We start from the raw sequence: 13,948 nt of genomic DNA, 5'->3' as shown, positions 1-13,948 counted from the left end.
TTTAAAGAAAAAGTGAGAAGCCACTTTATACAGATCAGAGAATAAGATTTTTCTCTCTATTGTTGAGAGAAAAATTTTCTCGTGCTAGTTGCTTTGGTAGTGATAAAGGCGCCCACACGTCAAGTGCACATCGAACCTGAGTCATAACCTGGAAGATCATTGGTAACAGTTCGTGATCTAACAAGCGTGGTGGTGACGGATCGTGATCTAACAGGAGTGGTGGTGGCGGATCGTGATCTAGGAGCCTAAATCACTTCAGCGAAAAAAGCCAACTCGGATTTTCAAGGTACGATTTCTAGAATACAAATTCTTATATATTATATGAGAGCGGTCTTAAAAAATTTTATAAAAATTTAAAAAACCTGATTTTTCCCCAATATTATCATCTTCTTGAATTGAAAGCATTTGTTATTGCTTGGCCGCCACCGAGCGAGAGACATTGAGACAACCAAAAAACCCAATAACACAAAACAATTATTTAGAGTAGCACTCAACATTGCACTCCTCCAACTTTGTGCTTTCATGGTACAAAATCTTCTCTTTATTAAATTTAAATATTTGCTTGTTTCCTTAGTTGAGTTGGGGGTTGAGCCTCATTGTGAGCTTTCAATATCTTCTGCTAATCTGCTTCAAATTCAAATCAGGACCATCCGTTACCTTTCTTTTTCACTTTTTCTTTAGACGCTGACAATGTGCTGCTGCAATTTGGACCAATTTCGTCGTCTTTCAGTGCATTCAACAATTTTGAATACGAGGAAGCTGGAATTCGCTTCACTGCAAAAACCATTCATTTTGCGTCGCTTGATTTCTCTCCTTTCTGGCATCATAGTTGTAGTTGTGATGCTACTATTCGTGATTTGTTGGCTTTCTGATTTCGTGCATTTGTAATCCACCACACTAAATTGAGTTCTTGAGCTTGACAGTGTATCTAAAATGGACTCACAGCCGTCCGTTTCCACCATTTCTTGCATTGTATCAAAGCATTTTAGCAGGTCCTCTTTATTTACATAGTCACTACTTAAAATTGAAGTCTTGAAAGAAGGGAACTGCAATGGGAACAGTTCATGTGATGACAGAAGAACTGCTGATGCCGCAATTACTGATGGCTTGAACTCTAGTAACTTGATTTCACTATGAGCTCTGAAGATGATATCTGTAGCTCGATCTTTGAGAGCTTGTGTCAATGGAGGATCTTTCGGCTCAAATAGAGAAATGAGAAAGGCGTTATTGATCTCATTCTCCAATTTAATGCATCAAGAATGAGAAGCTCCATTTGGTGAATCGTTTGTGCATCAAAGATGAGCTCTTGGTCACCCTGGAACTTAGAGATGGGGAAGTGGGTGTTCTTCATCTTTGCAGTTCGAGAAATGCAAGATACCGCAAGAAGCCTTGGAACCCATGGCTTTCTTTGCGGAATTTCTTGCCGAGAGATGAACCGGTCCAAGTAAGTAACAGCTAGGTAGGAAATGAAGGGCTCAAAATTGCAGGAAAATTGTATCTGTAAAACCAGTGAAACAGCTTCTTGACGAAGAGAAACATAAAAATCAGTGATTTTTAAGTATTGCATGAAGTTATGTGAAGGCATATGATCATATTCAATGGCAAAAAGATCCAAAAGAGTATCAGATTGGTGTTCTTCAAAGCTTGTGAAGGGGTTCTCAAGATCAAACTCCATTTTGTCTTTTTTTTTTCCCTAAAAATAAATTGGTTGTGTTTTGTAGATGCAGTAGAGAATGGTCAAGAAAGAGAGAAGGCAAAAGACATAACAAGAAAGAGAGACAGAGAGAGAGAGAGAGAGAGAGAGAGAGAAGAGCAAGAGAGTGAGTAATAATTATGGAAAAGAGAAGCTTCACTTTCTGTGCTGAAAAAGAAGCTCTGTAGTCTTCAATTTCACTACTTCTCAGTGCAAGAGCAGCAGCACCACCTCCATTAACTTAATAATATGTGTATGTTAGTCCCTGCCTCTCCCTCCCACCTCTCTTTCTCCTTTCATGTAAAATACTTGTTACTTTTATCAATAGACAAATAAACATATCCTATAATGCCAATCAATTAATAGCTTTTATTTGGAATTACACTTAAAAGCTTCATTATAGTAGTTTTGATGAAAGGTTAAGCTTAAATGCCTAATCAGAATACTTGATCCCCAAATTTAATATTGGATGTCAATTTTTTTTTTAAAAAAAATAAGATTTTTGACTAAGTTTTAAAAGTAACTACGGCTAAAATTTTGTATTTGAAAAAAAAAAAAAAGAGAAAATTACAGTAAGTTTTACTTTCTGGACGTACCCAATTAAAAAAGGAAAAAGCGACTACGGTCATCTCGGAACAATAATAAATCTACATAATAAATCTATCTATTATTATTATTCCAACAACATTCATAATCTTCATAATAAAAAAAAAAGTCTAGATTTTTAAATATGAAGTTTAATTGATAATTCCTTTGAATAAATTAGATAGGAGTGATTCTCTAGTGCAGAAGTTCATATTTTTGAAAATGCGAATTCAGTATTTTACAATGTTATGAACTAGTAAAATTCAAAATCTGCATTTAAAAAAAAATAAAGGTGTTCATATCTAAAAATGATTACATTAGATAGAATAATATAAAAATTCTAAAATATAAATTTCTTGATGCTTGTCGTGACTTGAAGCCCCAAGCCATTAATTTGATGTATTAATTAGTTAATTATATACGTGTGAACATTAGAGCAAATTCAGGATAATTTAGGGTGCGTTTGGAATTGAGGTTGGGCAAGATACAACACTAAAGTGTTTGGTAAATACTATCTGTTGTAGTTTGGAAGCTATGTTAATATGATTTTTCACTTGTATAATAAAAAATATATTATATCTTTGATAATTTTAACAAATTTATTATTTAAAATTTACATTTACTATATATTATTAACTTTTATTTTATAGTTACAGTTTTTTTTTCTACAGCGGCTGTAACTTTTTAAGTTACAGCACCTCAATCCCAAACGCACCCTTAGTCTGTGATAAAGTCAATTTATAAAATGAACTTCAGTTCATATTTCATTTTCATGATGGCATCAGATCGCAATTAGCTGTATAAAGTTCGAAAAATGTCACCAAAATACCTACAAAGTCCGGTTCATTTTATAAAAGGAGGCATGCGTTACCGCAATTATTGGCTTCAATATGTTAGAATCATTTCATTGTATGACGCATTTTACAGTATATAATAAAATCGTAAATTGATTTTAAGAACTGAGAGATAAATTGGTTTTTTTTTTCACCAATAAAATTTCCATTAAAACAGAAGAGAATTTAGAGGTGCTGATAAATTTGTTTTTCGACACTCATCCAAAAGCCGAAACATATCCTGTGTTACCTAATAAATTTCCTCTGGTGGACCACATTTGCATTGCAATAATCAAAATATATCAATGAATCGCTTACAACAGGGAAGTTATCTCCTACTCGCCTCAAGAATATCGAAATTACACAAAGACACCACGAGTTGTTCATGATATCTTAGAAACTATCTTAAGTTTTAGCTTTATATGAACTCATCACTTTTTTATTAACTTTATGTTTAAAGAATTTAGGACGAAATACTATTATTAGACTTCCAATGTAATTAAAAATAAATAACTACGTATTGTTGCAAAAGTTTTGTTGTAATTTTTATTTTTACTTTCGTGTTAATTTAATAAGTTAACTTTTTTTATTTCATTAATGATATTAAGAATAATATTGAAAGTATATTATTGTAAAAGTAAAAAAAAATAAGGATAAGAAAATCACATATTTAATAATAAAAGTGAATTAAATATTTTTTAAAATGTAATAATTAAATAGACACTTAATTTAAAATATAAAGACTGTACAAGCATTTATCTTTAAATTTCACCAGTGAATGCCACGACATGATTTAAAAATTGAGGTCAACCGGTCCATCTGCAATTAAAGGAAAAAAAAAATTACCGAAAGAGAAATTTTGTTTGAAGTATAACAAATGAGGATGAATTTAGCTATAAAATAAAATAAAATCCTAAATTTAGCAGCCACCATCGGCTAAATTAATTATTTAAGCCGAGCGTGCTGTTACAGTATTTCCCACCAAATCACCAATTTGACTTGAAGAGAAAGCGAAGGCTAGAGAGCATTTTCATGATCTTACTGTTGACAAAAAATTGAGTTACAAATTTGGATAAAAAGTATGAAAAAAATCAAAATATCTTCTTATTTTATTATAAATTATTTATGATTACCTAGATTTTTTTTTTGTATTTTCATACCCAATTTTTTTGTTCATAATTATGGTTTTATTTGTGTTCTTAACCAAGATAATCATAGCCATATGCAAGTTTTTGTAGTACATTATGTCAAGAAGAAAACAAGCAAAATCCCTTTCTCTTTTTGGGAAAATTAATGATTTGCCGCTCTTATTTTAAAAATTAACCAAACCTCCCCTTACCTTAATAGTAGTTGAGAAGTGGGTTGTTTTTATAATATTTTATTCTTTTATTGAGTGATTGAATAATAATATATCAATAGTTCGATGGTGACAAACAACCCCACTTCTCACCTTCGTTGGTGGTAGGGGTAAGATATTTAGAAGAAAAGTTAGGTCTACTCAAAGGTTTAATTATTTGGACTGCATTATGATAGACTTGATCGCATGTAATAAAAATTAGGGTCAGTTTTCTGATTTGATACAGTTTGAATTGTAAATATTAGGCGACTTGCAATGTAATTAAAAAATAAATGAATAAATAAAAATATCTCAATAATTGTACATACATACATACATAAAGCTTTCTATATATACACACACTCGTAAAGATAACACGTGCAAAAGGAGAGAGAAAGATTTAAGGTGGAGTTTATATGGAGATCGAGAAATGATATTAAAAAATATTGAATATTTAATTTTAATAAATCTTCTCTATTAATTTAAATTAAATCTAATAGATATTGATGAGTATAAAATTAAGGATATTTGTGGGGGCTGTTGATACACCTATATATATACACACTCTATAATTATAGTTATATACTTATATTAAATCCAAGGATATGCGAGGATATGGTATAAAATTGAGGTCAACTCCTTAATCTGCAATTATTTAGCTAATAAACAAGGATTTGGAGGATTAAACTATAACAAATAATGGTTTTAGGAACATTTTAAAATTGAAAAATTCCAGCCTAATTTCATAGATTAGCCAAAAGTCAACAAAACTTAAGACAAACCAGCCAAATTTCCGTACCCTCGGATTTCAACTGTATTTGTGTTTATTTTAAGACATTATTGCTCCACATTTCAACAAAATTAACGGTATAAAATTGTTAATGATTGCAATAATGTTAGGAAAAAAATAATGATTTAATTAAACTTTTTTTTTTTAACAAGGTCGTTACCTTCAGCTAAAGACGGCAGGTAAAACAGGTTTTTCCCTTCTCACGTTATCTCCATCGTTGACAAGTTCCAATGTACAACTTCAGACGCCACCATATTATCAATTTGAAAATTTCAATTAAAAAAGAAAAAAAAATCGTGTATGAGTAACCAACTACCCATTTTATCCTATCAAAAAAAAAAAAAAACTACCCATTTTATGACTGGGCTATACTATATGTTTTTGATAGATTTGTCCTATGTAATTTTACCATGTTTCGACGTATAATAAATTTTGTATAAGAAAAATATAAAGCACAAGATTCGGAATTTAAAAAGTGAAGAGAAGAATATAGAGATTAAAGAAAAAGCAATTAGTCAACCATTTCATCAGAAACGTATTATTCTCTTGGGACGTGCCAAAATACGTTGACATTCTTTTGCAATACATGTTATTTCAGGATTATATAGTAAGTTAACATAATTTGTCACATATATATTTATTTTATAAATAACCAATAATATATTAGCGGTTACAAGAAATAAAATTTATTTATTTATCAATTTATATGAATAGGATGATTGTATTTTGAAGTTAGATGGTTTTTGTTTGTAATTATAAAAAAAAATAAGGGGTAGAGGGATGGGCAAATTCAAATCAAATTTTTAACTCTTTACCTTTATTTCAGACTCATAGTTGAATATAGTAATCTAACTAAAAAAAACTGTTTGAAAACCACTCGATTAAACCTCGAAGCCTTCAAAACCAATCAGTTAAGTCTAAGAGCCTTTGAAAGCATGGTTTATTATTAACTTAACAACCCATTTTTACTGTTATTTCAACCAATATTCTGAATTAAAACTCACCCTCAATAACTGGTACTGCTACTGCAAGAAATTAATTTGGGAGAAAAATGTTTTGACTACTTTGTATTACACTCAGAATTGTACTCTTATGATGTGAAACAACTAGTAATTAACCACAATCGCATATATATGGCAATAATTTACTGTAGAGAATTATATATATGTATGTATGCATGTATGCATGTGTGTATAAAATACAAAATAATGACAAAATAACAAGTAATTTTGATTGTTTAAAAAATTAAAAGAAACAACCAAAATTGTGCAGTTTAGATGATAATTTCGTCACTCTTTGTACAATATCATTGTGTTGCGACACTGGTGACTGTCTACCGTTGGCCTTGGATCGTGCGATTTGGAAGAACCTAGCTAAATATCGTGATGCATCTAATCTGGTGATGGCTGTTAGACCGGTTGCTGTTAGTGGAAGATAAGCATCGGAATAGAGATTGGCTTAATTAGAAAAATCACATATGATGCTACAAAGTACAAGCCACATCACACACGGCCTCCTGATACACGCCGCTTAACGCCGGTGAACATAGGCAATAAATACAAGCCTTTTTATGCCACTACTTTTGACTTCAGAGTTTGAGCAATAAAGAATTAATAAGAGACATTATTCCGTGGTTTATATCTTCTCGTCTTTTGTAGTTCATTTAAATTTAATTTTGCTCAATACTTCCTACAATATTACACAACACATTGTTTAATAATGGGTCATTGAAACAATAATTTCACTAGCAGGTCAGCATTTCTGCCTATAAAAACAAAGCAGCTTTCCAGGAAATACAAAACCATCTTTGAAACATCACAAGCCGGAGTAAAGATGGCAGAGAAAGATATGCCGACCAATATTGAAGCAGACGGAATTGAAACTGTGGAGACGGACAAAAACCTGAAAGAGAAAAAGGTTTCATGGGCCAAGCTACGACGTGTAGACTCTCTCAATTTGGAAGCTGGAAGAATTTCTGGGGCTCATGGTGGTCATCATGGCTCAAAGGTATGTATCAAGTAATAATTATTCTTTTTTACTCTCTGTTTCCTGATGATCTGAGCTCTTATAAACTTTTAAAGATCTTGTGTAATTTAGATTACTATTGGTTTCTTCGCACGTTTGAACAGGGTGATTGGAGGACGACATTCATTTTGGCATTTCAGAGCATAGGCGTTGTGTACGGAGACATTGGAACTTCACCACTGTATGTGTATGCGAGCACTTTCACTGAAGGAATACACAACACCGATGACATTCTTGGGGTTTTATCGCTCATCATATACACTATAGTGCTTGTGCCCTTGCTTAAGTACGTCTTCATTGTGTTGTTGGCTAATGACAACGGTGATGGTAAGTAATTACGTTACTCTAGTAATCAAGTACTCGAAAATGGAAAGAAGCTGGCTAGCTGCAATGATACTTGACATTATTATTGCTGTTTGCGTAGGTGGAACATTTGCACTCTATTCGTTGATATGCAGGTATGCGAAGGTGGCTTTAATTCCAAATGATCAGCCTGAAGACAGGGAGCTATCGAATTACAAACTTGACACACCATCCACCAATTTAAGACGAGCTTACAGGATCAAAGAGAAGCTTGAGACCAGTAAAACTGCCAAAATCGTACTATTCCTTGTCACTATTCTAGGAACTTCCATGGTCATCGGAGACGGGGTTCTCACTCCCTGTATTTCAGTCCTTTCGGCTGTCAGTGGCATCAACTCCCTCGGACAAAGTACTCCAATTAATAAATAAATTTTCAACTCCTTCACCAGCTATATATATATATCCAAAGCATCCAAAGAAATTTTTAATTGATCTTTTTTTCTTTTTCTTTTTTAATTTTACAGATGCTATTGTGGGGATTTCAGTAGCAATCTTAATAGTTCTTTTCTCTGTTCAAAGACTTGGGACGGATAAAGTGGGTTCTACTTTTGCTCCGGTGATCTTCTTGTGGTTTTCATTTATCAGCGGGATTGGACTTTACAACTTGTTCAAACATGACATTGCAGTATTACGTGCGTTCAACCCCAAATACATTGTAGATTATTTCAGAAGGAATGGTAAGCAAGGATGGATATCCCTCGGTGGAATTGTTCTCTGCATCACAGGTGAGCCCCTGCACCGCCTGCTGGCTTCTCTAATTAGCTTTATTTTTTTCCAATTCAATCATCATGCTCTTAGCCTTCAGCTAGCGTCTAAATAAAATAATGATTGTACCATAGGGACTGAGGCGATGTTTGCTGATCTAGGTCACTTCAGTGTGCGAGCCATACAAGTGAGTAGTAAGATATACTAATTACGATTATGATATGTACTTAGTTACCTAAAAGTTTTTTTCTTTTTTTAGGTCAAATAATTTAAAAAAAAAAGGTATCAAACATTCTAATAATAGTGATATGTCTTTATAATTGTAGATTAGTTTCTCTGGCATTGTGTTTCCTGCATTACTAGCAGCTTACAGCGGGCAAGCAGCTTACCTCAGAAAATTTCCAAACCACGTTGATGACACATTTTATAAAGCTACTCCTGGTAAGTCCACTAGTTTGTAGGAGAAAGGAAAGTGAAAAAATCCGAGATCACGTTGACGAAAATGTTCAAAGTAATAACATAAACACTACTACTATATATGCAGATGCATTGTACTGGCCACAGTTCGTTGTAGCTGTGGCTGCTGCCATTATTGCCAGCCAAGCCATGATATCTGGAGCATTCTCAATTGTCGCTCAATCTTTGAGTCTCAGTTGTTTCCCCAGGGTCAAAGTTGTTCATACTTCAGCTAAGTACGAGGGACAAGTCTACATACCTGAGATCAACTACGTTCTTATGATTGCTTGTGTCATTGTCACCATCGGCTTCAAAACCACTGAAAAAATTGGTCATGCATATGGTAAGCTCGATCTGTTAATTTAGGTTAGCTTATTCTTCTCGTTTTACTGGCTAATCAGTTTCTTCTCACTCTCACCCCCACAAAATCTCCCAATGCAGGAATTGCTGTGGTTGCGGTGATGGTGATCACAACATGTATGGTAGCCCTTATAATGCTTGTTATATGGAAGACAAGCATATGGTTGATTGCTCTGTTCTTTGTAGTCTTCTTCGTCATAGAAGGGATCTACTTTTCGGCCGTTATATACAAATTTACACAGGGTGGTTACCTGCCGTTGGCGTTTTCATTGGTCCTGATGATTATTATGGCCACTTGGCACTATGTTCATCGACAAAGATACGTCTATGAGCTCAACAACAAGGTTTCTAGTGCACACGTAAGAGATTTGGTTTCAAACCCGAATGTAAATCGGATCCCTGGAATTGGGCTTTTATATTCTGAGCTTGTCCAGGGAATCCCTCCGATTTTTCCCCATTTCATTTCCAACATTCCATCCGTTCATTCAGTTACAGTTTTTGTTTCAATCAAGTTGATTCCCATCAGCAAAGTAGCATTGGAAGAGCGGTTCCTGTTCCGACAAGTTGAACCTAGAGATCACAGGATGTTCCGCTGCGTCGCCAGATACGGGTACAAGGACAAAATTGAAGAACCCGGAGAGTTCGAGCGTCAGCTCGTGGAGTACTTGAAGGAATTTATCCGCCATGAGCATTTCATTATCGAAGCCGAAGGAACCGCTGAAGATCAACAACAGATCCCACATTCAAATCTGTTAGCCAAAGTATCATCAACAACGGTTCACGTTGAGGAATCACTTCAACTTCCTCGGCGCAGCTCATCAAATTCTATCCGGTCGAATAGCGGTGTCCCCAGTTCGACAGATTCTTCAAACAGGATGGTGGCTCAGCCGCTCCAGGGAGCAGAGGAGGAGATGCAGTTTGTGCAGAAAGCAATGGAGAGGGGTGTGGTTTATTTGTTGGGAGAAACGGAAGTGGTGGCTGAACAAAATTCCTCATTGTTGAAGAAGATAGTTGTGAATTACGTGTACAGGTTTCTTCGCAAAAATTTCAGGGAAGGGGATAAAACATTGGCGATTCCCAAGAGTAGGCTTCTCAAAGTTGGAATGACATATGAGATATGATCCTCCGAAATCCCAAATTTTAACTCTCCAAGAAATTTAAACCGCATATGCTGTCCCTTCGTGATGACCTCGCCTTCAACATTGTTGTAAATTATAAGGATCTGATAGACAATAATACTAATGATATGTGTGGGTTTCTTTTAGACAATAATACTAATGATATGATGATATTTTGTGATATTTATCTTCTACTTTTATTATTCAAGCCCTAGGTCACAAAAAAGCATATGCATTGACGATTTTTTATTTAATTTAATAAAATAAAATGAAAAAAAAATTAGCGGGAGGTATATTTTCATCAATTTAAAGAGGGAGTTTGGATTACATCATATATAATATTAAAAATGAAAAAAAAAATGTTTCTAATACAACAAATAAAACAGTGTGTTTGATGTAGTTGACTTAATAACAATGTAGGGCGTCGTTACTTGCTAAACAAAATCATAGATCAAAACATTAATAAATTTGCAATAATTAAAGTTGAAGATCTAGTAGTATTTTCTCATTCTTTCAATTAATTTTCCTATGGGAGTGAATTGTTGCAACTTGCAAGTGTCTTGTGCAAGAAAACTCAAAAAGTTGACTTTAACCAAGGAGTGATTTGCAATTGGTAAGAGTAATTTATAAAACATGCAGGTACGCAACTTGGAATGATTAATCACATGGAGGCAATGGGAAATCAATAAAATCTTCGCTGACCGAATTCTGAAAGAAAATTTTCAGACAACAAGGCCCTAAAAGTTATGGGCTTATCATTCAGCCCAACGTACAAACACCGTATCAACTGCAGCACCACATCATCGTTCATGCACATCCACTTCACCGAGTCCTGCCTCCGTCTTCCAAACGAAAACAGAGAAGTGAATAACGCAGAGCTTAACAATCAAAACGACGATGCTAAGAAACATCATCCTAAGATGCCCGTTAAATCTGACGGCGGCTATCTACCGCCGCCGTCACCTTCAGTCATCATCTCCTCCGTCGAGTTTATTCTTCTTCTCTTCTGACTCGACGGTGACTCAGTTGACTCGACTACCGAGTTTGCTGGAGGGATGTGACTACAAGCACTGGCTCGTCGTTATGGAGGCTCCCAAAGGATACCCACCACGAGATGAGATCGTTAATGGCTACGTTAAGACTCTAGCTTCGGCTTTGGGCTGGTAAAAATCTCAACTTTTTAGTTTTAAGGAAAAAAAAAATCAGAAGATGAAGAAGTCGAGCAGTTCTCGACTGAGTCGAGAGGAGCTCGACAAGCTGTATCTTGTGCTTGTTTATTTGACTTTAGCTCAATCAAAGTTCAACTTTAGCCTCTTTTTTTTCTTTCCTCTTTTTCTTCTATGCAGCGAAGAGGATGCAAAGAAATCGATATATTCAGTTTCAACTAAATACTACTATGCATTTGGTTGCAAATTTCCTGAAGATTTTGCTTATAAGATCAGATGTAACATTGTAACCTTCTTTCATCAAGTTTATCTTAGTTTGATTGTTGTTTTCTCCTTAAAGTGGAGATTGATAAAACCGTTTATCGGTTTGCAGCCTTACCAAATGTGAAATGGGTACTGCCGGATTCTTATTTGTGTCATGGTGAAAGTGGCTATGGAGGTACTATAGCTTGCTCTGTTTTCATTTTTTATTTTCATTACATCATAAAATCACAAATTAACAATTACATTAATTGAGTCATTGTATTATAAGTATGATCTTTATCTAGTAAATTTCACATATTGAGATCAAGTGATCATGAATCTAATGCATTGGAGTAGAGTTCTTTTTCTTTTTCCTTTTTTTTAATGGTGATGGCAATTTGTGTGACCGAAAATTGGAAAGCACAAATCAAATGTGATGAATGTTTTTCATAGCCGTAAGGAAACAAGAGCACAAGGATACGTACTTTTCTTCTTCATTCTTCAAATAAGAAGGCTTTGGCATTGAATGAAAATAAATAAATAAATAAGGCTCTACTGAGTTACTACATTTGCAGCTATAAAGGAATAAGCTACTTGAATTTTCATGATGGTAGTTCCGTTTATAGGAAATTTACTGGATTCTCAATGATGTGTCCGAGGCTGCAATGCGATGATTTGGTGTGGATATATTAACTCGTCTGTATCTTGCCAATATAACTCAAAATATGCCCTCATTTCTTTGACTCTAATATTGGAAGTAAAGCTTACATTCAATTACTACATTGTTTACCACATGGGTTTAGTTTCTGTAATTGAAAGGTTTTTCTGAATGACGTATCAGTTATTTCTTGTTCATCTCTTTATTTTTTATCTGCTTATATTTTATTGTAGGAGAGCCATTTGCTGATGGGGAGGTTGTTCCATACAACGACAAGTATCATGCAGACTGGATATGGAACCAACACAATAATAAATTAAAGAGCGTACCCTGTCCTAGGAAAGCCAGGAGAAAACGAAAGAAAAATTAAATGCAACTGAAAGCATGGACCTGAACTTCGACTTTGCCATCCAAGGTCACACTTAGAAGCTCACCTGCCGTTGAAACACAGATGAGAAGCAATGCCATCCAACACAGATATTGATTCTTCAACCTTGTAGAGAATTCTTCTCCTGGGTTGCTCGATTAGGTTTTTGAATTCTCAACCTGCTTATCCATGTAAAAATCCATGATCAGTTGTTGCCGTTCAAATTTTAATGTCAATTTTTTTTTGGTATTTAAAACATTCTGCTTATGTTGGATTCATTCTATAGAGTGCTCCTTGGAAAATATGTACGTGTTAAAGAGTGAATTAAACATCTGCAATGCCAAGCCTTAACTTGTTGAATATATGGTGCCAGCAACAATCGTTCAGCATAAAAAATTTCTTTAGGTATCTCAATATGTGAAAATTGCAGGGAAAGGGACAGAAATTCTAATGCCACATAAGAAAGAATGTGCCATTCAGCAATAAAATGTGACTCCCACAGGTACAGCTTTACCCCAATCACTCTTATCTGTAACAGTTTGCTGCCCAATCCAACAATTTGGATAATTTAACCTCAACTATCATGCAGCTTTTCACACCCAACAAACATTGATCATAATAATATATGATCACTTCAAAGATAAATGATATATATGATAACTTTTAAAATGGTCTGTTTACATTTATCAATATAATGTATTTCCATTTGGTATATCAATGTCCTGTTTACAAGTTTTTTATTAGTAGTTATTAATAAAAAGTCCCTTTAAGGGATTTGGAAACCCAACTATTTCAACTACACTAATTGCTTCACACAGTTGAACCAAGTAGTAGCTTCTAGAAATTATTAACAATCGGGTTAATCTACCATTATGAGATGTAATTGCACTCATTCCATAGCTGAGCTTTGCGCTTGAAAATAAAATCAATTGTCTTCTGCGCAGCTTCACTACATTAAAATTACCGTGAAACTTTTCAGTCTGCCAATGGACCTGACTTAAAAATGGGAAGTGTTGACTTCAAAAATAAGCTGAGCTTTTGGATGGGGTTTGGTGAAGGGATAAAAAAATGTTAAAAGTCTTGCAGCATTTTTGAGTCCTGCAGAGTTTGTTGCACTGCCTTTGAATCTTTAGGGGACCTCATGAAATTAATGGAGTCGTGTATTGAAATTTTGAACAGGCCACATGCGTTTAACTTGATCACAAAATCCACTCTTGAAACTTTTTTCATGAGATGTTTTTTGAAGATTG

General features: G+C 34.3%; 2 protein-coding genes and 1 pseudogene across 2 annotated transcripts; 2 read left to right on the top strand and 1 right to left on the bottom strand.

Annotated features, from left to right (window-relative positions):
• Positions 1-735: 735 nt before the first annotated feature.
• LOC18036405 lies at positions 736-1,699 on the bottom strand (annotated as a pseudogene).
• Positions 1,700-7,070: 5,371 nt separating this feature from the next.
• On the top strand, positions 7,071-10,267 carry LOC18036368 (potassium transporter 5). The gene is made up of 8 exons (XM_024180491.1): positions 7,071-7,244; positions 7,367-7,589; positions 7,687-7,974; positions 8,090-8,350; positions 8,465-8,517; positions 8,657-8,771; positions 8,875-9,129; positions 9,228-10,267. Exons 1-8 carry the CDS (start codon positions 7,071-7,073, stop codon positions 10,265-10,267), a joined length of 2,409 nt encoding a protein of 802 aa, XP_024036259.1.
• An 813-nt stretch (positions 10,268-11,080) lies between these two features.
• LOC18036367 (multiple organellar RNA editing factor 7, mitochondrial) lies at positions 11,081-12,947 on the top strand. Its single transcript, XM_006426611.2, has 4 exons — positions 11,081-11,427; positions 11,611-11,708; positions 11,804-11,869; positions 12,565-12,947. The coding sequence occupies exons 1-4, from the start codon at positions 11,162-11,164 to the stop codon at positions 12,699-12,701; spliced, it is 567 nt and encodes a 188-aa protein (XP_006426674.1). The 5' UTR covers positions 11,081-11,161; the 3' UTR covers positions 12,702-12,947.
• The last annotated feature ends 1,001 nt before the right edge of the window (positions 12,948-13,948 follow it).

Source organism: Citrus clementina, unplaced genomic scaffold (genome assembly GCF_000493195.1).
Source record: "Citrus clementina cultivar Clemenules unplaced genomic scaffold, Citrus_clementina_v1.0 scaffold_7, whole genome shotgun sequence".
In the NCBI taxonomy this organism is placed as follows: Eukaryota; Viridiplantae; Streptophyta; class Magnoliopsida; order Sapindales; family Rutaceae; genus Citrus; species Citrus x clementina.
Note: the sequence above shows the minus strand (reverse complement) of the source record. Positions and strands in the feature narration are given on the sequence as shown.

Bases quoted from the DNA above. Each gene is read 5' to 3' on its own strand.
- LOC18036368 (XM_024180491.1), top strand. From the start codon at position 7,071: ATGGCAGAGAAAGATATGCCGACCAATATTGAAGCAGACGGAATTGAA. The intron at 8,351-8,464 runs GTGAGCCCCTGC...ATTGTACCATAG, and splicing joins AATTGTTCTCTGCATCACAG to GGACTGAGGCGATGTTTGCT. The intron at 8,518-8,656 runs GTGAGTAGTAAG...TTATAATTGTAG, and splicing joins TCAGTGTGCGAGCCATACAA to ATTAGTTTCTCTGGCATTGT.
- LOC18036367 (XM_006426611.2), top strand. From the start codon at position 11,162: ATGCTAAGAAACATCATCCTAAGATGCCCGTTAAATCTGACGGCGGCT. The intron at 11,709-11,803 runs GTAACATTGTAA...ATCGGTTTGCAG, and splicing joins TTTTGCTTATAAGATCAGAT to CCTTACCAAATGTGAAATGG. The intron at 11,870-12,564 runs GTACTATAGCTT...ATTTTATTGTAG, and splicing joins TGGTGAAAGTGGCTATGGAG to GAGAGCCATTTGCTGATGGG.